The sequence below is a fragment of the Anser anser genome, assembly GCF_964211835.1.
Source record: "Anser anser genome assembly, chromosome: 1".
Lineage (NCBI taxonomy): Eukaryota > Metazoa > Chordata > Aves > Anseriformes > Anatidae > Anser > Anser anser.
In genome coordinates this window covers 63,838,310-63,862,033 of record NC_139720.1, presented here as the reverse complement: position 1 = coordinate 63,862,033, position 23,724 = coordinate 63,838,310, and the positions used below count along the sequence as shown (strand labels likewise).

General features: G+C 35.8%; 1 protein-coding gene across 4 annotated transcripts in view; it reads left to right on the top strand.

Moving 5' to 3' along the window:
• DNM1L (dynamin 1 like) overlaps positions 1-23,724 on the top strand; it is a 39,350-nt gene that overhangs the window by 10,030 nt on the left and 5,596 nt on the right. Inside the window, exons 2-18 of one of the 4 annotated variants that reach the window (XM_083820080.1) lie at positions 470-617; positions 6,010-6,048; positions 7,210-7,256; positions 8,349-8,420; positions 9,021-9,107; positions 9,942-10,104; positions 12,092-12,212; positions 12,851-12,982; positions 13,266-13,472; positions 13,652-13,772; positions 15,120-15,275; positions 15,399-15,488; positions 16,435-16,527; positions 18,157-18,213; positions 19,382-19,459; positions 21,850-22,017; positions 22,674-22,783. In XM_083820080.1, coding sequence (XP_083676206.1) covers positions 470-617; positions 6,010-6,048; positions 7,210-7,256; positions 8,349-8,420; positions 9,021-9,107; positions 9,942-10,104; positions 12,092-12,212; positions 12,851-12,982; positions 13,266-13,472; positions 13,652-13,772; positions 15,120-15,275; positions 15,399-15,488; positions 16,435-16,527; positions 18,157-18,213; positions 19,382-19,459; positions 21,850-22,017; positions 22,674-22,783 — 1,889 coding nt within the window. The remainder of the gene's footprint in view (positions 1-469; positions 618-6,009; positions 6,049-7,209; positions 7,257-8,348; positions 8,421-9,020; positions 9,108-9,941; positions 10,105-12,091; positions 12,213-12,850; positions 12,983-13,265; positions 13,473-13,651; positions 13,773-15,119; positions 15,276-15,398; positions 15,489-16,434; positions 16,528-18,156; positions 18,214-19,381; positions 19,460-21,849; positions 22,018-22,673; positions 22,784-23,724) is intronic. The other 3 variants (XM_083820077.1, XM_083820078.1, XM_083820079.1) reach the window with 3 other exon arrangements.

Genomic DNA, 23,724 nt, shown 5'->3' with positions numbered 1-23,724 from the left:
AGCTCCTAACTGACTGCAGTGATTGCCAAAACGGGTTTTCTCATGGCCTGTCTGTGTTGTCTTACATGCTACAGAAAGCTGAAAGAGTTTACTATAGTCCTATTAAAAACAACAACAGATAACCCCACAAACCCTTAAAGTCTGATAGGTCAGACTTCCAAAGTGTTATGTTTGATTTTTACTTGTTTAATTTATCCATAAGAAATAGAAATACATCCATCACCATGGCTTTTAAGTATCAAAAGCAGGTTTAAACAGCTACTGACTTATAGCAGACTTGCCTTGTGTTGCCCTTGTGATATCACTGTATTAGATGCAGTGAGTCTGTCAGATGCTTTCTGTAGGACACTGTATAGCAGAGGACAGACTAGACAACTGTTTGTGGGAGTGGTGAAAGCAAGCTAAAACTAAAATGTTAAAACATTTTTTTTTGTTCAAGAAAATCATGTAGCTGTATTCCAATTTTCAGAGCAGTGGAAAGAGTTCTGTGTTGGAAAGTCTTGTGGGGAGAGATCTGCTCCCACGAGGTACCGGAGTTGTCACCCGAAGACCCCTTATTCTGCAGCTGGTGCACGTTTCCCCAGAGGATGGTCGGAAAACAGCTGGAGATGAAAACGGTAAGTGAGATCCAAGAGCATGTTTTGCCTGGTAGGAAAGAGGCTTTTAATCTTTCTTGTGCATTTTACTGAAAAATACTGTAGAAGAAAACACAGCCATTGTTACAGCTGTTGTGTTCATACAGCAAGTCATGAAGCCAAAAGCTTTTGGATATTCAAAATATCTAGTATCTCAAGCTTTCCTGTTCTTAGCAAGTACTTCTGAGAAAAGCAGGCCAAAATAAGTATTTCAGTTATGATAAAGGTTGTATAGAGCACTGAGAACATGACTTTCCTGTGTGTGTTTATCCCCTTCCTCTTTTGCTGTTTAAATAAGACCTTTCCTTGAGAGGATGACTATATATGACTTTGTGGAAAGAGGTGAAGAAATAAACAAACTCTGGACAAAGCGGTAGAAGGAGAAATAAAAACAAAGAAACCTGCCATAGATGCAAAAAGAATTTAGTAGGCACGTTCTGTAGCTTACAGATAGAATCTCTCAGTTCAGGCAGTAAGCACATCAAGAACAATGCTTTAAGTATTGTGATGGTCTCTAGTTTAAAGCTTTTGTCTTCTGTAGTGTTTATTATCCTCCAGCAGATCATGAAATTCATCTCAGTTGTCCCTTGGGATTTTGAACGCGTTCTGTACTAACTGCTGCTCTTGACATTTTGAAAGACCATCAGGACCATATCCACCTTCTGACCATCTTAGATTTTTTGATTTAGACAGTGAAGGTACACAGACTTTTGATGGTGCAATAATCTTGGGGCTACAATTTTTAATTCTTATTGTGTTTAAATTGTTTGGAGTTTATTTCCAGAAATAGCAAGCGGAGGTAACAGAAGTTTTTTGGTAGTACTTCTCTTCATGTAATATTTATAGTCATTGGTTGCTGAAGAACAGTTCCTAATGTGCAGTTTAAAGGTTGATGCTCCAATTTTCAATATTGCCACAAGCAGAAAACAATTTTGGTTCATAACAATTAAGAGCTTTTAGCATGCAGGACACAGTATGCAGTCCAGGATGTTCTGGATTGTGAAGAGACCATAGGAAAATTCAGGATGGAAATGATCTCAGGAGTCCAGTCTCCTGCTCAGAATAGGGCCGTAAATAGGGCTGTCTTTAAGCTCAAGACCAGGTTGCTCAGGGCTTTATTTAGTTTGGTCTTGAAAACCTTCCAAGACCAGTAACCCATTCTTAACAAGTAACTCTTGGCTACTTTTAAAGAATGACAGATCTGATTTCTTTAAAAGTGGTTTCACCCTACTTGCATTGTACAGTGTATAGTTTTTGGTAGTTGTCAGAATGCTTTGATTCTGAGTTGTAGAATAAAATATGATTTTGTTCTGCTGTGCAACTTTACAGGTATAAAAGGTAATTTTGTAATCAAAGTATTTGGAGTCAAGGCAGAGACTTTCTGCTGTAGGTTGCGTTTGATCTGTGGATATGAATTTTAAATTTGAATGGATTAATGGTATTACTGCATTAGGATGTTGAGCTAAATTAATATTTATAAGGCCCATTTAGACCTTTAAAGAAAAAAAAAATCAATATGTAAGATGTACGTGTTGTGGTCTCTTCCTGATGTTCTTTGGAGAGAAATGTAGGCTTGTTAAGAACAGACAGACTTTTATGACTTTTACCAGTTATGTTCGAAATGCTTCTCTTTTCCCTCAAAATTCAAGCAAATCACTGTGGTTTTGTCACTGGTATGGCTTAGCTTACATACAGATTGTGTTTCATCTGAGAAGATGGGATCAAGTAGCTTGGAAAGAAAAAGATGGTAACCTGTTATCCTGGCTCTACTGTCTGAGATTTTAATAAGTCTCTATGCTATTAGAGGTCATAGTTCTGTTGGTTTTGATTTGGATGCTGAGGTAGGGCTTAAATGTGTTTTGGATTTCCGAAAGGGAAGTCTTGCAGGCAGAGATGCTGTTGGTATGAAAGGTTTCTACGTTACAAACGGAATCTTGGACAAGAGCATGTCAGTCCTGGCATGTTGCTTCCTGAACGTGCTGGTAATGAACTGTGTGTGTGCACGGATACTTTTGTGCAGCTGCCCTGTTGCTTTGTGATCCCTTGTGATTTTGTGATCTCAAGTTTAACATCTGTCTGGGCGTTTGCATCCAGAAAGCTTCCCCGTTTTTAACACAAAGCACTTTGGATTGCTGTGGTATTTGTTTAGGCATGGGCAATTGCGTTGTCTTTATGGCTATGAAGGAAGAAATTGTCTCTCTCAAATAGCTTTATTTTAATATCTTCTGATGCATGTCATCTGCCAAAGAATATCAGTTCATATCAATTTAAGGGTGATTTTTTATTATTTATTGTTTTCCGTTTGATTCTTTGGAGCACATTTGGAAAGATTGTTGAGAAAGTTCAAACACCTGGCTATAATTCTAACATCTGATTTTTAACAAGAAACATTAAGGATCTTCTCTGCTGCCCCTGAGCTCACTGGTGAGCTGTGTGATACCTTTTTGTGGTGGTCACTGTAGTAGACCAAAGTCATTGGAAAAGACCAGAGAGATGAATTTTCCATTATATATGAAGAGCTGTGTTTTCATAACATTTCAAACTGATGCATATATTCTACAGCGCCATGCATGGTTTGAAGTGAAAGAAACATACTCATGCTTTTGCTGCTTATTGTTAGCCTTTAGTGATTCAGCACATGGTGTGTTTGATGCGGAGATACCACACTGTGTGCTCGCTTATCAAATTACAGGAGAAGCAGCGTACATGAGAGACCTGGGGCTGATCTCATTAATTATTTAATTGGTCCTGTAGCTTCTGGCAGCTGATCCGTGCGTTAGGAAATGGCAGTGAGGAGGGAGCATATGGATGGCCGACTAGGAAATGTGTGTATAGGTTCTTTTTTTAATCCAGGATAGGAAGCTGAACGCTGGTCAAATTCTGAACAGGTAGAACTGGTATGGAACACAGAATAATTAATACGCAGCTGTTGCTTGCAAATTCAGTGCTGTTTTGTCAGCTTTTTGCTCTCTACTTCAAATATGAGTCTCCTGTCCCTAGCTCCCCAAAAGTGTGGACTGCTTCATTGTACTTCTCTTTGTAGAAATAATAAAGATTATTATATAATCTTACATTAATTCTCATGAGTATTATATATATTATATATATATATTATATTAATATATATATAATAATAAAAGAGTTCTCACCTGAGAGAGCTTGTCATTGAGGATGGAAAAAATGGTCCAACATACAGAAGGAACTGGAAGAAGGTCGTGTATTTTCACAAGTTGGATTTCATTTAGAGAGAGGCAGGAAAGGATGAGGGTAATGGGAAAAATTTTTGTAATGACTGTAATGCCATTTTTGCACACTTATCTAGCTCTGAAGCTTGTATGTAATCACGTGATTAATACAAATGAAAGTCTTGCCTGAGAAGATTACAAATAATAAGAAAACGGGGGGGGAGACTGATTTACTAGTGAAGTTAGTGATATAAAAAATGTTCAGTGTGTCAGCCAGAAAGTATTGGGTTGTTGAATGTAGGTTAATTGAAATATTTTCTCCTTGCCTTGAGCATCCCTGCATTCTGTGTAATGATTCAAATCCTTCCTCCTTTCCTAAAAACTCCTTTGCATTAAACTAGAGCTACTGGGATTTTTTTCCTCAAATGTTAAAAGGGGTGGGTGTCAGTATAGACTTGAGAAGAGTGGGGCAAGTGTTTCCTTCTGTATAAAGTGAAACTTCTGAGAAAAATTAAACTTGTATTTGCACCAAGTGAGATTTTCTGTACATCTTGGGACATTGCGTTTATTCTTTAAGTCTTTTTTTGTCCTATATGATCTAAGACTGAGTTTAAGACCAAGCCTTTTATCATGGGTTCAATCTTTTCTTGTGTTATATATAGCAAGGAAAACTTTTTTATTTTTTTAAAATTGGCCTTATTTGATCCGTGGATGTTAACAAGGTAAGATGCAATGCCTCTTACTAAGCTGCATCATTTTTGTATGTATTTTTAAAAGTTAATAGATGATACTAAAACAATTCTTTACACACAGAACTAAACCTAGCAGCAGATTACTATGCTGCCAGAAAAGCAGTAATTTAAGACTAAACCTACGTTATATTCCTCCTAAGGAGATGGTGGAAGAATGCTTGGTTGCTATCTTTCAAATGCTATGGTGTCAGTATCTTACTGTTTTTTTCTTCTAGCTCCATGCCTGTTTTTCCTTTCTCAGATTCAACTTTTAAGAGGGGACGAGTAATACAACTTTGAAGATACTGTAGTTTCTTCCTGAATGTGCATTTTGCTTTAGTTCCTCTGTACTGTAAATGGACTAAACCCATTTAATAACCTGGAATTAATGAGCCCTTTCATTTTACACTTTTTTGTGGGGAGACTGGTATGTAAGTTTGCCTGTTTGTCAGCTGATACAAACAAAAGCTGCCTCCTAACATTGGTTTCTTCATAGCTCATGTGCCTGTAGTTGTCTGTGAATTCCCATAAAACAGTAAGGATAGAAGTCTTTTTTGTATTTTTTTTTTTTCCTGAGTTGATCCAGGTAATCTAAATCAGTGCATCTCCACTAATAAGGCTTTGACTTATCCACCTGAGCAAGGCACTAGAATTAACTCCCCAGATCTAATAAGCTTTCCAAACTGAAGAATTGATTGTTGCTGTGCTGCTTGCATTTTGTGCCAAATAGGCACATGCAGCAAAAATTCTTCACTAATTTGTTTTATTCTTGCACTTCCATGCTGCTGTGATGCACTGGCATCACAGAAAAATATAGCTGTAAACTCGATAGCATGTCAATAAAGAGTTTTCTTTTTTTTTGAATATGGGGTTTATATAAACATGAGAAACTTAAAGTTGAGAATGGTGGTAGTTAATGTTGTCTCTTCTTAAATCTGTCTCAGAGGTGGTCTGATTTTTTTAATCTGCATAAATTTATTTTCATCGTTAAAATATGGATGCAAAACTCAGGTTTCTTTCCTGTGCAGTAATATTACCTTCAGTGATACTAAAAATGTGCTTGATTTTTTCTCATTCTTGCCATGAATAAAAGATGAGAAATGTTTTGCCAAGGAAGTTCAGCCTTGCAGAAACTACGGGTGATATTTTCTTTGCTCAGAAAAAAATATTGTAAGCTATTGGAATTAGATGAATAGCAATAGTAAAGTGATCATCAAGTAAACTTTGTCATCTAGAATATCAATTAATAAGCAGCATTTATCAGTGTTCTGTTAGGATCTTATTGCCATGCATACTGTAAATGTTACACATTTCCATCAGTAGTAGATGAGCATGCACATCTGTCTGCATGCATCTGTGATCTTTGTAATAGTCTGGTGATGAAGGTTAATAAAATGCTATGTTAAATATGATGAAAAATTTTAAACATCATTCAATACTGTTTCTCTTTAACTGCAGACCCTGCTACATGGAAAAATCCAAGACACCTTTCTAAAGGTTGCCTTTCTCCATTTGCTTTTTCTCCCTACACATCAAGTGCATGCTTATATACACTAAACCACATACATTTCATGCCACTTGTTGATTACACTTTTACTTTTCCACGATGGCTACTGTGTTGATTGATTGTTTTGCTGAGTCTTGTGATTTAGTTGATTTTTAGCTTTCTGACCTTGTTGCATTAGAATGAGATGATTTTTGCTTTTCTGTGTCATTGCTGCTTCATAGAACTTTCTGCACTTTTAATTCCCAAATCCCTTGAAAGATCTCTAGTGATAAGTATCTTGAAATTCAACTTAAGTGAAAAAAACGTTCTGAATGGTGACTTAATTTCAGGTAAGCTGTGTGTTTGCCAAGTGACCAGATTTCTTGTAGAGCAGACTGCTGCACTGGGGAGCAGACGGGAAATGATGGCTAACTTAAAAATTTTGAAACAGAACTTACTGGTGCTTGGAAACCTAGTTGTGAAAGTGCAAGTGTCTTGCAGCATAACTCAAACTGCTGCCTGCACTACAAAGCAGGAGTTGACAAAACTTTGCTGTTTCTGGGACTGCTCCTGAGTGGCTCACAAGTAATTTCAGACATCTGTGGTGACTGACAAGAGTTAAAATGTTTGGTCCACGACAGATTTGGGAAGAGACATGTTCTCCTAAGACTTCATTGTTATGTAGAATACTTATGTATTTTCTGTTTGTGCCTTTTTCTTTTTGGTTCTACAGGTTTTTCTAACTTTTTTTCTTTCAGCTGTAATTTGATCTCATTTGCATGGTAAAAGAAAAGATGCTAAAGGCTGGTATATTTTTTCATTTTTTAAGCTATTGCTAATAATTATTTTGTTTTCTGTTGCAAGCTGATTTTTGAATGGATTAGACCTTTACTGAAGAATGGTAGGACAGCTGATTAGCTCAGTTCACAATTCAGAAGATGGGCATTGTGTAATAAGATAAATTACAAAGAATAATGAGATGCAGTGTTTAAGCAGAATCATAAGTGTATGTGTACTGAGCTATTTAACATCTAACAGCAGAAAACAGACTAATTCTTCTCTTGCTGCTTGAAAAAAAAAATCACATTATAGTCTTCAATAAACAGGCTCTTGGAAAAATGTGATTGGAACATCTGCTTCCTCTTCCTCATGTATCAATTCTTTGTTTTCAGAGATAGATGCTGAAGAATGGGGTAAATTTCTTCACACCAAAAACAAGGTATGTTTGCTCTGGTGGTGGAGCAGCAGTGTCATAAATACACTGTCATATATATACTTAATTCTATATCTCTTTCCCTTGTCTTTCTCAAAAAGGAGATTATTCTACCTGCTATGCTGCGTGCAAGATTATTGAGGATTTTCTTACTTTTTAAGAGTAATTTATGAAAACATGTTACTTATCAATGGCTCTGTAAGTGGATCATTGATTCACTTGAGTTATTTATCTTAATCCCTTTTGTGTTGTTCTGTTGACTTTTTTTCTTGTGCATGAGTGAGATGAGAATGGAAACTGCAAAGGCAAGAAAGTATACAGTCACAGGTCATTTCAATTCACTGAAGGACTGGCAATGTTAGAGAAAGATTAGAAAGCTATGAGAAGGAAGGAGGAGTCTAATATTTATCAAGGGAGAGGAGAAACAGAGATGACCACAGGCTTCAAGCAAAAGACTAAGCATTGGGTCTCTTTGGTAACAGTGTATCTCTGTGTTGGCAGATGCACTTTTTAAGTGTTTTATTGCTTTAAACTGATTTCCTCATCTTCTAGGCAGTGCTGGAAATTAAAGGAAACCTAAAGAGGAACACAGTGGGAACATGTGAAAGAGTAGCTGTATTCTAACGTATTTCAGATTGGCGGAAGGAGGGTAAAACTAGACAAGAGCAGAAAAAAAATTAAAACACTGTTTTGTCCCCTCCCAGATGTGCAGGGGTTCAAGCTCTGTGTTGTTCATTAACTTCAAGTGGTTGTAACTAGATCAGCGATATAATTAAATGTTTGAAATTCTCTTTAGGTGGATGCTATTTTTTCTACGTTGTCTGACATTGATGGGTAGTAGTAAGTGCTAATAACTGCCACCTGATGCTGCAACAGATTAAATGCCAAGATTACGAGTTCTCTCATTTTTAGCACTGATGATTTCTGTTAGCATTAGCTTATGGGCTATCAGTCATTCTTACTTTTTTTTTTTTTAACCTTTGGCATACATAGTTACAGAAATTTTCATTGTCTCTTGGAGAAGAGAGCATTATTTCACAATTAGGTAAGAGTATGCTGCTTTTGATATTTAAATAATCTTCTTCTTTTGTACTTCAGATCTATACAGATTTTGATGAAATTCGTCAGGAAATAGAAAATGAAACAGAGAGGATTTCAGGAAATAATAAGGTAAATGCTGAACTGTCCATCGTTGTCTTGCTGTAGATCATCTTGCTGCTGAAATCTTTCTTAAGCAGTTCTAGCGGCTAGAAGTGAGAAGCATTGAACTATTCTCATGAAAAATCATAGTCATGCTGTCTCAAGGTTTTTCACTGTATTCATGAGATAAATGACTTAAGCTAAAAGGAAGTGCAGAGAATTGCTGTCACTTTACTTCAAAGCTTCCATAATAATCGTGCAAAAAATAAACTTAAACATGCTTCTATTTGTTCCACACACATGCCTTCGTGTGTGATTATAAAATCAAATATTTTATTCTCAAATATCTATTATAATTACTGAAGTAGAAAGCCTTTTATGCATTATATTGAGAGGATAACAAGGCAGCTTCCAAAGCACTTGGTTGATGAATGTGGCTGGCTTTTTCTCTCACCAAATAGGTAGGTATAAGACATATGATGGAAGAAAGCTGTTGGGTTTTTGTTTTGTTTGTTTTTGATTGTTTGGTTGGCTTTTTTTATATAAAACTTCAGCTTTTGGCTTTCTAAAAGGTCATTTACATAATCCAGTACGGTGATTAACTTTTTTTTATTATTAATATATTTCTAGGGAATCAGTCCTGAACCTATTCATCTTAAAATTTTTTCATCCAATGTTGTAAATCTGACTCTTGTGGATTTACCAGGAATGACAAAGGTAAGATACGAAATGCTTTTCTTCTGACTCGCTGTAAACACTGTTTTGAATCAAGGAGCGTATGTTCAGTCTTTGGCTTGGTTCTGTATCGTTAGATTAAACAGCTTTCAAGAACTAAAACATTGTTCCTTAGTTTAAGTATTTGGCTATATAAATTTGAGATGTCACATGTTCTGGTGTAGGATTTGAGTTTCTGGTGCTGTCCACTGTTACAGGAGCTGGATTTACTTAAGCTCTTCCTCTTTCTATATAGAATTGAGTGATCGGAAACATTGTGCAAGCAGCACATTCCCTTGGAGATAAGAGAGAACTCTTAAATTTCAGATCGGTTTCTGCAGAGAGATGGGCACTTGACAAATTTGAAAATGTTTTTCCCATTGCATCTCCAGAAGCTGCTATGCACGTTTTGCCTAAGAAATTGTATAAAGTGAGAATACATTAGAAGGAGAGTTCAGATCCTGTTCAGGTTTTATACTGAATAACTTTCTGTGGCAAGGCGATCACGATGACTTCTTTTACCTGCCTCTGCAGACATATGCACCCCACTCTGCCTGTTATGCAGATGATTCTTGGATAGCAAGTCATCCTGACAACAGTATCAAAACAAATCATATGAGTTGATTCTCACTTTTATAAGAGTGGTTTTGGCTTTTATTCCTTCCAAGATTTTCCTTTTCTTTCCAGTTTGTGAAGGGGAAAAGAAAGGGCTGGAAAACTTTGTTACACTGTAAAGAGTATTAATCTTCAATGAGTAATCTTCAATAACATAGAATTTTGTACAATATTGAACAATTTGTACAATTTTGAAAAGTTCTGTGTTGTTTTTTTCTCTAGGTGCCTGTTGGTGATCAGCCTAAGGATATTGAACTTCAAATAAGAGAGCTAATCCTTCAATTCATCAGCAACCCAAATTCAATTATTCTGGCGGTCACAGCAGCTAACACAGACATGGCCACTTCAGAAGCACTTAAAATTGCACGGGAGGTGGATCCAGATGGTAAGCAGCAAAACCCCTTGATTCTGTAAATCTTTTTTTTAAAATTAATTAATTTAATTTAAATCCTAAAATAAAGCTAAAGTTTTTTTTTTTAAAAGTAGAAAGGAAAATGAATGTTCCTGCATTTCCTAGAAAATATAATTATTATATTTGCCTAAAGATTTTCTGCTGCAGTCCCTGCAATTCAGAAAATGCTGTGATGAATTAATATCTTAAGAGCTTTCTGGCTTATGACTATTTTAATGGTCATACGAGCAACTTACATTTTCAGAGAAACAGAATAGCACTACAGAATGTTTGAGGTTTTGAGATTTTTAATAATTTAGTCTGTTAGGATGACTTCATGCTTTATTGTCCAATATTCTCTCTTTTATGAGAGAAAATGTCATCCTGCAGCTGATATTTAACTGTTTAGCTGTTTGTTTAGTGACTTTTAGTAAGAGTAAAAATAATATATACTATAAGTACCCATTGTAATGTCCTGCATTTGTATGACAGATCTGACTGATTTGACTTAATGTAGAATGATGTTTATTTTATATTTACCTAATGACTTTGAAATAGATCTGCAGCTACTGAGTACCTGTTTCTTGTGTATGAGAAGTGCTGTTGGTACTATTTACTAATAAATGGCACTGTGATTTGAAAGAAGATGAAAATGTATACTTTGAACATAGATATATTGAAATTAGGATAAAACTTGGTGTTGGTATGCTTTACTCTCAGGTTCTTCTTTCCTTAAAAGTAGTATTTCTCACCTGATTTCAAACACCGAGTCTGCTTGAGCCTGTCTGCATAAGCGTTTACGGGTTGCACAGCCACATAACTTTGCAGGAGAATCTCTTCTCTTGGCTGTGTCTTCAGTCAGATTGTCCTCATTCAATGCAGCTGACCCTTTCCTTTTAATTTACTCCCATAAAAGTGATCAGCTGTGACTTTTGGATCACTTCCCAAAATTCTAATCCTAAAGGTCTGGAGTAGCAGCTTATGTTGCAAGAACTGTAAGCACAATGGTATGTAATGAGAATTTGGAGCACTAAACTGGTTAGAATTTCAAACTTACATTCATCTGAAAGTTTCAGGAGCCAAGTACCTTTTCATTTTTCTGAGTTGATGGATTATTTTTAGACTTGAAAAGCATGCTATGATTTAAAAGAAAAAGTTCTTGCCACTTTCATTTTCCGACCTAAGAGCCAAGGAAATACCAAGGCCCCAGACAAGACTTGCACGTGTTAGCCTACCTGTTTAAACATGCAAAATTTACCTACTTAGTGAATTTGAGTCACTATTTCTTCCACAGTGACTAATAATTAAGTTTTAATTTTCATTCAGAAAACGTTGTCACATGTTTGACAAAAGTCTGTTTTGTTAGGAAAATAAATCCCATGCTGCTTTTTCAGTCTCTTGGGATTCTGGCTATGTATTTGCACAATGCGTGAAGTGGTCCTGTTACTTCCTCTGGCAGCTTCTCCAGCAGTAGTGGTGTTTCAAAAGTAGTTTGAAACATTGCCATTATATCTAGTTCTACATAGATCCTAGAAAAGTGTTCAGTTTGCTTACACCTGCAGGTCCCCTGCCTGCCTTAGTCTTCTCTGCAAGTATGCAGCACCTCTGACCTCATGTACTATGCAAAAATATTTGTTGCAATTAGTGAAAATTTTGAACTGCATAGCACCTAAACCTTTTTCTTTAACCACATACATATGGGGAGCAATACCTGCCAAACCGTGTTATATTTTACACACACATATATATATATGTATATATGTATATATATATATTTGTATATATATATATATATATATACGCACACACTTTCGTTAATAAGGGGCTCCAGATAGACCAGTACTACACATTCTTGTGCTGGTCTTTGCTGGTTTGTCCTATTACACTTCATTCTTCATTCCTGAGGAGCTTTTTGAATGATAGGCTTTAGCTACCTTGATCAAGACAAAACATCCCTTTGACTGAGTTTTGCTTTTGGTAGGTCGAAGAACCCTTGCTGTTATTACAAAGCTGGATCTCATGGATGCTGGCACTGATGCTATGGATGTGCTTATGGGAAGAGTGATTCCAGTAAAACTTGGTATCATTGGAGTGGTGAACAGGTCTGTCCGGGCATATTTATATCATTTTTTAAAGACTGTTAATATGAAGTAATGCTTTGGGTTTATTTAACCATGAGCATGGGTTTAAGAATAAAGAGACCTGACGATGAAACAACCAAGCAAGCAACAAGCTCGTTGGTGACTTTTCAAAAATCTGTTCTTCTTCTAGTCAATCAACTGCTAATTTAGAAAGGAATAGGGACATTTCTTCTAAAAGAACTGTTGCGTTACTTCTTTCCAGTACTGATTTTTAGCTTGAGGGATGTTTCTGATTAGCTGTTTGTGTTATTGCTGATATGGCACTAATAGATACTTCACACTAGTGCTAAGATCATGTTAAATGCATATGGGTGTTGTAGTTGTGCATGTTACCTTTTGCATCAGCTAGGTCAAATCTCATGCAGTGTTGATAGAAGTTTTTTGCTCAGTCTGCATATGTATGACAGCTACCTGTACCAATTTCCCATCTATGCTCCATGGAACAGCCAATAAAACTTTTCTTTATTTTATAAGGGAGAAGGGTTACGTGTGTAAAGCAAAAAACGTCTGTTCAGATCTCCTGTCAGGAAAAAAAGAAGTGTGAATTGTTCTTCCTTTGCATCCATTAACTGGCGTGCAACTCTGCCTTTTAACTTCAGGAGTCAGTTGGATATTAACAATAAGAAGAGTGTAGCTGATTCTATCCGTGATGAGTATGGTTTTCTTCAAAAGAAGTATCCTTCCCTAGCCAATCGAAATGGAACTAAGTATCTCGCTAGAACACTGAACAGGTATTACATACTACATCTAAAAAAAAAAAAAGCATTCCTTTAAAGGTACATTAAGATATAGTTTGGTGTGTTAGAAATATGTATAACCATTTATTTTTCTTTCCTTTTTCTTTTGGTGCTGTGCAGTGAAACAGCTCTGTTTCCAAATTCAATTTCTGCATTTACTGTAATTTTCCTGAGCAAATGTTTTCCTTTGATGATAATTTTCTGTCTCTCTTTTGGTAGAGCTGATAAAGCTGAAATTATTCCTTCCTTCTCATGAAGGCCTGTTTTCCATTTTTAGACTACTAATGCATCATATCAGGGATTGCTTGCCAGAACTGAAAACCAGAATCAATGTTTTAGCTGCTCAATACCAGTCTCTGCTAAACAGCTATGGGGAACCTGTGGAGGACAAAAGTGCCACTTTATTGCAGCTTATTACCAAATTTGCCACAGAATATTGTAATACTATTGAAGGAACAGCAAAATACATAGAGACTTCTGAGCTGTAAGTAATAAATGTTTTTCTAGAATATTGACTGACCCAGCAGCTCTTGCTGGTTCATATTGGCAATAGTAGTACATCAGAACATAACATAATCAAAAATGTTTGAATCCAATTAACAGTAAAAATGTTTGCAATGAAAGCTTTTTTCCTTGTTTTTAGTTGTTATTTTATTCTTTCAGATGTGGAGGAGCCAGAATCTGTTACATTTTTCATGAGACCTTTGGAAGAACCTTAGAATCTGTTGATCCTCTAGGTGGCCTTAACACAATTGATATTCTGACTGCCATTAGAAATGCTACTGTGAGTGTTACTCTGTATTCTAAGTGTTGTTATTGGTTTAAAAATAAAATTTTGTCAATTTGCGCTCCTTCAGGACTCTAATTAGTAACAGCTGAAAGAGTTTATGCAAATAGGCTGAATCCTGCTTTTTGGCATTTGAAGTGAAAAATACAAAATCCAAATTTGCAGCTATTATCAGATAGTTAATGAGTTTAAGGAGAATGCTTACTCATTTCTTTTGCTTGTAGGTTTAAATTAAGCTCCAGCCCAGTTTTGGCAACCCTATGGTGAAGCTATTATATATTACAGAAAGGGTGATGAAAAACTGCCCATGCATTAAGAACTTCTGTGCTAGCTATAAAGACTTACTGTGAGATCTATGGGCTAGGACATGTTCAGATGTTTTCATTCTCTGTTACTAGACGTGATTTTTTAATGGTTCAGTATTTACATGACTGATCGGGTTTGTTGTGGATATGGGGATTGATGTTGTAAGAATTAAAAGTAAGTTTACTTTTATTTTTTTAATTAAAAGTAAGTTTACTTTTTTTGTCAGTATATGGAATGTTCACTCCTCAGAGCTTGATTTGAACATCAAGCAAGTCAGCTTTTGTATTGTGTTCTGCTGGGTACATACAGTTGCATTTCTGCACGGTCAGTAATTATTCAGACTTGGAATACATTAGGTACACTACAGTAGTGATTTGTGTGCATGTTCTTATCCTTCTGTAAATGTAATGCAGCATTTAGTGACTGGTAAGATGTGTTGTTTTTCTGTGAAGCATCACATCTTTGTGTTTCTAAAGCTCATTTAGCTTTCAAAAAACTCAGGTAAAAATATTCCGTGTATAGCTGAGCATTGGTCTGTAAGGTCATAAATGAAATTATCCGAAACATTGACACAGTGACACTGTATTACAATTATATTTAACAGCAAACCCAGCTATTGTGTAGTGAGAGTTGTATGTCCAGAACTGCTGGATTTTTCTGTCTGCTGAAAATTAGGAAGAGAATGTCTTTGTTTTTATAATAAATTTAATTTAAACTTGGATACGCAAATCTGGAAAGAATTGTTCATGATTGTAAGACTACGTAGAAATGTTCAAGATTTTACAAGGGTGATGGTTAATAATAATTTAACGAAATTTGTCGTAAAGATATCTTTTTGAGTTTCTTTAGTCTGTAAAGCTTTTGTATTTCAATATTCTTTTAATATGTATAACTCTTAAACAGGCAAGGACTGTTCTGAGTGCTCTTTTGGGTGTGAAAACTCTGGTCTGCTTTATTCAGGATTTCATCAAATACTGCTACTTATAAATGCTTGTTTTAATATGCAACTTAACAAAAATTACCCTCCTTTTGAACTAGGGTCCCCGTCCTGCCTTGTTTGTTCCTGAAGTTTCATTTGAATTGCTGGTTAAAAGGCAAATCAAACGTTTAGAAGAGCCTAGCTTGCGTTGTGTGGAGCTGGTTCATGAAGAAATGCAGAGGATTATCCAGCATTGTAGTAATTACAGTACACAGGTAAAAGTGTGCTTGAATTATGTTTTCAATATCCCCTCTTCCCCGCCCCCCTCCCCCCCACCTCCCAAAAAAAAAGTGCCTGGAAGTCTCACCAGTAAATTTTTGCCTTTTTTTTTTTTTTAGGAGTTATTGAGGTTTCCTAAATTGCATGATGCCATAGTTGAAGTAGTAACTTGTCTTCTGCGTAGAAGACTTCCTGTCACAAATGAAATGGTAATTTTCCGTCTACTATAATTTTGCTGGGAAAATTATGTTTTCTGGATTTTTCCGTGATGCTTCTCTTTGCTGTGTAATGCGAGGAACCCAAATTATTAAAGGAGTCATAACTCATATTTGTTAAGTAGCTTCTTCTGTATTAGAAGATAATATATAAAAAACAAAGGGATGGGGGTGGAACCCTCTGCAGCTTATTGTCTGCTGTGTTTCGGTTTTCCAAGACGATTTTACTAAAACTTGGATGTAAAGCCTCTTAGCCTTTCTGATGTAGGTATATTTACCTTTCCTGTAACAGAAGCTGTTCACTTACTGTACTAAAGATGCAACGATAAAAATTAAATTATAGTCCTTATTCTATTTGTTTCAAACGTAAGGTTTAGATAAAATGTTGATATCACCTTTAATGCCTTTTAGTTAACGAGAGGTGAAAATTCAACTTTAATATTAAAATATATTTTGCCAAAGCTAAAAGTCTGCTTTAGGCTTGCTTATTTGGGAGGAAAGAAAGGTATTGGCTCTGTACATGTGTGTGTATGTTTAACGTGAAAAGCAAAAAGAATTGTTGTATGTGCTTACAGTGAGGCATCTCTCACTAGTTCAAACATGGATGGCTTGTGACTGAAGGTTGACTATATAGCTTACATCATATGGAACACTCCTTAAATGGCTGAGTTTTGTTTAATTCTTGCTGGAGAGGGGTTAGCTTAATATAGCTAACAAGTTAAATTGATATAACTTCAAAAAAGAGCTGAAGGTCTGAGTGTATTGCAATGAAAGAATTAATTCCCTTCTTGCTTTTTTCAGGGTCAGCGCTTTAATGTCTTTGGGGCAGTAAAAATGTTTTTTTGCTATGGACAGTTAGACTGCATTGTAGGTCATTGTTCTTCACTGCCATTAGATCTACTCACTGAATTTTTGAACCATGAATGCCATTTCATTGCAGGTTCATAATTTAGTGGCTATTGAGTTAGCCTATATTAATACCAAACATCCAGATTTTGCTGATGCCTGTGGGTTAATGAATAACAACATTGAGGTAAGAAAATACATCCTCTTAAAAATAATTTCTGTGTGCTTAGCTGAAAAGTGGATAAGTCGAAAGTATTTTTATGATCATGGACTATAGCTTTGTTAAATGTCTTGTCTTTTGATTCTTCAAATGAAAGCCTAAATAATTGCTTCATAGAAAGAAACTGACACGTCTATTCTTCTACCGTAGTTCTACCTTATATAAAGTATAAAGATTTGATTATAGTACAAATACGGTGTATGCTTATCTTGTGATCAGCTGATTTATTAGATTTATGTTGCATATTACATGCAGAACCAGTGGCTGATGTTTCAATTAAAACAATTCTGTCTGTATGTCTCCTGGAAGATAAGATTGGCACCTGAGTAGTTGCTATTAAGTGAAATTTTGGAAGAGAAACTTTAAAAAGATGGTTGTGAAATTCTCTTTAATGTCAAAGTAACTGCATCTTCTCTCTGACAGAATGTGTCAATAGCTATAATGTTCCTCTCATTCATAAAATGATAATTACAGGTATTGTTTCCTCTATTCAGCTTCTAATTTCTGCTTCCCTTTGGTATTGTTCCTGAATCTGTTCAGGAAACTCCGTCTCCCTAAAACAATTTTCTCCATCACCCTCCAATCAGGCTTTTACAGCTTCAGTAGCCTTTTCTCTTTCTCAAGACCAGTTTTGATTGAGAAACTTTGTTGCTGACATCCTCTGGAAACAATTGTCCTACAACTGATCTGCTCAGTTCTTTCTCCCAAGTCTGATTTTTGTTGCAGTGTTTCATCCATCAGACTAAGAGCTTGTTAATAATTCCTGTGTTCCCTTGCTGATCCAGCGCATTTTTTCATAGTAGTGTTCTTTTTAAAATGTTTATGTTGTCATTTCCGCTTGTTGGTTCTAACCTCTCTTTTATAAATAAATTTTGTTTTGACTGATTATGCAGTTGAATTTGGCTTGATAGACTGACTACTCTTGAATCTAGTCCAGGAACAATGTCTGCACAAACTGCTATAATACAAAACTTAAGATTTTGTGAAGCTGAATGTATGAGATTATTGTATTATTGTGTGTTACCAACATTAGTTCTTTTCCAGTATCTTCCTGAACAGGACATTGAAATGTTTGAAGAAACAAACCATGTAAAACACATTATTTTTATTTATTGGACAATCAGTTCTTACTTTCAAGAAAAATCAGATCTTTGTCATGATTGTTTCAAATTGTTTTGTTATAAAGTGAATGTTTCCTTCCGGGCAAATCAGAGTCAACCTTGCTGGATGTGAAATCAAATTCTTTTGGATTACTTTGAAGATTTAATGCTTAATGAAAGCTGTAGGGAATCTACGCAGAGCCCAACTGTTTAGCTTTGATCCTGTTATCTGAAGGCTCTAGTCTTGATTATAGAGAGTGTTGCAAAAAGTTTTGCAAAAATTTTATATTAAGAATTTACAATTGGCCAAGTAATCAGAGTAATTTCATGAAAATAATTGATGCTTTCATAGGATCATAGGATGGCTATATGGCACTGGATGAGATGTTATTATTAGTGTTTGTCTCTAAAATTTAAGTCATCTTTAAAATACAAGTCTTGGATGTGTGTTGATATAGTGATACATAATTGAGGTCTTGCTGGATTATTTTTAAAGGAACAAAGACGTAACAGGTTAGCCCGGGAATTGCCTTCTGCTGTGCCACGAGACAAGGTGAGTAAATGTTGATTTTAATGTATTTATTCATTCCAAGTTTAACATGTTCTGCTTTGATCTAATCTAAATGTTGGGAACTTTGATCTGCTGTCCTAGTAACAGTTTTGGGAGCTTCCAGAATATTGACTTTTGTCTTTGAATTTCATAAGATGGAAGTGGAACGTTTTCTTCTTCTTCCAAAGATGCAGTTTTGGGCAGTTTTAAATTTGGGATTTCTGAAGATTTACCTATAAATTTTTATTAATATTACATGTATTACTTACATGGCATTTCAGGTGAGGCTTAAAATGTTTGCAGATGTTCAAGATGGAGTTAGAACTTGCATGCTTAAATTTATGGCTGTGACACTGATTTCAAAAGATAAGCAACTGATTTAAAATAATCAGTGTGCCAGTGTAGTGCTTTTTGCTTTTTTTTAAAGCCACTCTTAAGACTGCAGTTTTAGTGCAGTCTTACTTTCTCTGGGAGAAAACGGAGGAGAAAGTTTTCAGTTGATCATCATAATCCAGTCATGTGGTCTGTTTCTGTTGCTTGGTTATCAAGCATCATGAAAATACTGCCTGTGGGAATGAACAGACTGACAGCTAGGATTTTAGACAGTCATGTATTTAATATTCTGTGAAGTATTTAGAATTCAAATGTACAGAATATGGTTTAGACTCATCATAGGTTGTAATAGGAATTATTGCAGGAGTAATAATTATTACAGAAGTAAGAGTAAGAATTATTAGAGCTGAGAAATCAGTTTGTTTCTTAGCTTAAAAAGTAAGATGAAGTCTCAGAGTGGACTTTAATATTAGTGCCTTTAGTTAGTAAAAGTCAGCTGATGGATGAACTGAGAATTTAAGGTAGCCATCTAGAGATGGCTTTCAGTGCTGTTTGATCCTTCTTTTAATTTACTTCATATTTAAATCCATCAGTGAAGGAGCTGAAAAATTGAAACCCAGATAAGGCAAAAGTCCTTTAACTGCCTTCAACATGCTTTTTTTTTTTCTGCATATACTACTGTGTTGCTTGCAAATCCAAAATCTTTTCTTTTCTGGATTTTTTTTTTAAAGACAAAAAGATATTAGCAAATAAAAGTGCATAAGTTTGCTAGGTAGATTTGGCAGTTTTTCAGTTGAATTTTTTTTTTTTCCCTCCCTGCATTTTTCACCTTCCTTAGTCTACTAAAGCTCCAGGTGCATTGACACCTGCTTCCCAGGAGACTGTTACTGCTGCTTCTGCTGAGGCTGATGGCAAGGTCTGTCTTGATTTTTCCTATAAGCACTGCATGCGAAGTATGTTGTGGTGCATCTCAGGTACTATGGAAAGCAGTCTGTATTTAGGGCTCTGTCCCCAACCCACTGTGTCCTACCGGGTGTAGACTACTTGACATTTCATGATTGTAGTATGTGGGTAGAGATGTACTACGAGGTGGCAAAGCCACTGCTTTCTGTTTTAACCCTGGGTTGTAATATATTGTGGTGCAAAATTTGCCCCCGTTTGTAGTCAATTGCTTGTTTGGTGCAACAGTATTGTGATCAAAGTTATTCAGCATGGTTGTTAAACTGCATGTTTTTAATGTGTTGACAGTTAAAGAAGGAGAACAGAAGATAAACTAAAAATGTGAGTTTCCTGCTTCCTGCAGGGAATCCTTACAGGCTTTGTTCCAACCTGAGCCCCCTTTTTGTTGTCTTACTTAATTGTTCAATCCCCGGTTCACTTCTATTTGTGAAATGTGTTCTGCAGTGGCTTTTTACACTTCAGGCGTGCTGTCTGTCACGTTGAAATAACAGCTCAGTAGTGTAAAGACTTTATTGCTAATTGCTTTTACGTGAAGTCAGAGAAGATGGATAGTCATCAAATTGGGTAGCAGGAGTAACCAAGAGGAGTCAGGCTTTTTGCTTCACTGCACACGTACATTCTGCCTCTGTAAAGCTGCCATTTCTGTCCTGAGCAAAGTGATTCAAGTTGGTATTGGAACTTTATTATGGTTTTGGTCAAAGATTTCTTGGTTCTGATATGCTGCAAACATCTATAAAAAAAATCTGGAGCAATTGTGAAGATACTGTTGTGACCACAGAAACTGCCAACTTTCCTGTGACTGCAGGAAACTGCCAAATTTGGTTTGTTTCGTATTATTAAGCAGTTAGTGCATGCTCAGTGCTCTGTTTGGTGTGAAAGATTGTAGCTTTGTTTCTGAAATTGCTTGGGAGATACAGCCCACTCTGCAGTAACACTGAATGAGGGAGCCATGGGGAATTTTGCCACTTTGAATAGCTGTCTTACAATCAGAAAAAAAAGTAATGGAGCTGTTCTTATCAGTGGTTACCTCTTATTAGAAGAGGTTGATTTGAATTCTTGCAATATATTTGGTGCAATGTCTCTGAACAGTTTTGTGCAATTTTAATACGACTTATGTGCACAGTTTAGCTGGGTTTCCTCCTGACATGCAACTATTTGCCATTTTTTTCATCACGCTCTTTAGAACCAGAGTCATCCATGGTGGTGTTTTAATTGTAAACACAGTAGATAGTTTTAGCTTATTTCCTCCTGAAGGAAGACATAAGTAGTAGCAGTTCAGAGTCTTTAATGACCAGCACTGAGTTTACACTGTTGTTTGTTTTTGTTTCTTTTTTTACAGTATGGTAGTAAATAGAAGAGCTGCTAGGCTTATGGAAAGGTGCAAACCAAAAATTAAGACCGTTCCACATCAAAATAAACCGTCTTTTTTTTATATATATTTATCTAACATGTGGTGGATACCATCTACTAATATTTCTTTTGTCCAGTGATTTCTAATGCGTAAGATTTGAGTGTTATGTCCTCTTCTCAGAAGACCAGAGAGTTATTCTTTCCCTGGAATGGAAAGCTTTACTCCCAGAAACTGTGATCTTCGCTTCCAGAAGATGAAGGTTTTTCTTCTTGATTTAGTACAGAAAAGCCTTCAGTAACTTGAGGTCTGGCAGCACAAATAGATTCATAGCTTTGGTACCTGGAAACATAAAAGTGCGTATTTTTTTAACTGTCATTGTAAGGAACTTTGGTTTCTGAATAAAGAATTTGTAAATAAATTCAGGAGCTCTTTAAGAGCTGTGGTGATCCCTCAAATGTGCTTTCAGAATGATCATGATAGTATAGGTCCAGGAATATGTGGTAAAAACCAATAGATTTAGGAAGACTTCCATATTTCAGAAGTGGTCTGTAGACCTTTAAACAACTGGAGACCTTGTCTGTTTGAACAATTTCATACCGTTATTAGGAAGGATGCAAGTTTAAAAAGCTTTTGCTGTATTGATACTCTTGTTTCTGCTGTAAGCAGCAAACTGTTGCTGTAATACAAGTCTTTGAACTTCACATTATAGGGTTTTGATGGGATTTGTTTTGTGAAGTGTCAAGTTATTTCTTAGGAATTAGGAAACAAAAACAACTCTTAAGTTTACATCCATTAATAGATTGAAAGCGTCCTTCTAATCAGTTTCCCAAAGGGAAAACAAAGGTGGGGGAAGTGAAGAACAGGATGTAGAAAGAAAATTATATGTATGAAAATCTTGCTTCTTAGTTACCTCTAACTCAGTAATAGATTTGATCAGACGCTGCAGTGCTAGTGTTTTAACTCTCCAATTTTTCTTTACTGTGTTGTTTGTGCAGGCTGCTCCTGGAACAGGAGATGTGTCCCAGGAGTCTGGAACAGGCAACTGGAGAGGAATGCTTAAACCCTCAAAAGCAGAAGAGGCATCAGCAGAGGAAAAATCGAAACCAGCTGCAGCCCTTCCTGCTAGTCCTCAAAAAGGACATGCTGTAAACCTATTAGATGTGGTGAGTGTCATGAAAGACAGATACCTCCTCTTCATAATTCAGACTCAGGAAAGAAAATACATGAATTCCAGCTCTTGTGACTTGGATAGTAATATATATCTTCATAAATAGTTACCACTATAGGAACGGGGAGCTCTATCCCCTTTCTCCTCCCTTCCTGTTACTTGGTCCTTCTTTTCTCCCCCTCTAGTTTCAGCCTGTGATTTGGGATATGTGGCTTCCTTTCACAAATTCCTATGCAAGTGAAATCCTGTCTAGATCACTTTTTCTACAGAAGTAAATTTCAGCTCCTGTCTCAAATGCCTACTCATTTTTGCTGAAGGTGGCATTTTTGATACTAGAGGAATCATTAAAAACAAAAGGCATTTAAAGTAAAAATAGATGAAAATTGTTAGTCGTTGCACAGCTTCGTTCCTTTAGTGAGCTTCTACAAAAAAATAAAAAGTGGTGCCCTCTGACCTTTCAGTTTCAAAGATTGGGATGTTGATGTCTTTTGATGTTTTTTTCTAAATAATAGGTTTATTGCTAGACAGGTTACATGTATCAAATTATCAGACTAAAAGAGCAGTAGTTCCTTTTGATCTCCCCCAGTTTGATGTTTATACATGTATATAAAGAGCAGAATTTGTAACCTGATGTTTTTATTTTTTACATAGCCTGTACCTGTTGCACGCAAACTTTCTGCCCGTGAGCAACGAGATTGTGAAGTGATTGAACGACTCATTAAATCTTACTTCCTTATTGTTAGAAAGAACATTCAGGACAGGTAAAACCAAACTGCCTAGAAATATTTAAGCCATACAAATGTTGTGATATCTCAAGGGTCACGTATATAATTGTGACTTTTTTATCATGTTTTTATTTTTTAAGTAGAGGGAAAATAATTTTTTTTTCTTTAAAGAGGAAGCAGCAGTAAAACAACCTCTCAGAGTTAAGAAGGCTGAAGTATTGTTTTCTCTAATTGTTTTAGTTCTTTATTATATTGATGTAAATGATTCAATTTGTTACTTAGGAGATGACAGCTTTTCTGGAGGATGCTGCAATTTAGTTGTATGTTTTGCAGCAAATAACTGGAATAAACTCTGGGGACTATGTAGCAATGGTAGAACTCTGCTTTGCTATCCTATTATTTCAAATAGGGAGGTCGAATAGGAACTGTGGCCAAGTTTTCTATTCGTTAGCTATAAGGATGGAAATAACATAAGATGTATTTACACTGTATGCAACTATGGAAAATCTTTGAAGTCTTCCTTAAAAATTGTCACACTTTTTTTTGTAACAAAGGATGGTGTAACACTTAATTTCCCTTCAGCCTTTGTGGAAAAACATAACTCCTTTTTATATATATATATGTATGTATGCATGTATGTGTGTATATATATATATATATATATACACGTATATATATATGTGGGAAAATGGGGAATCTGGTAACTAGAGTTTAGAGAAAATTTGCAAGGTCATAGAATTTTTGTTCTGTCCAGAAATAAAGGAATAGTCTCTTCAGTATAACTTTTCATATTTCATGGTAGGGAATTGCTTTGTTTACCTTAATTTTACTGCTGTGTCACTACTAGTAGTGTTACTTCCTCACGTGCTCTAAGTCTTTTACAATCTTTGCAGTAAATACACAGCAAAAATGCTATCTTCAGCTTTGTAAATTTGATGCATTAGAGCATTTTTTACCTACTTCAGAAGTATTTTTAG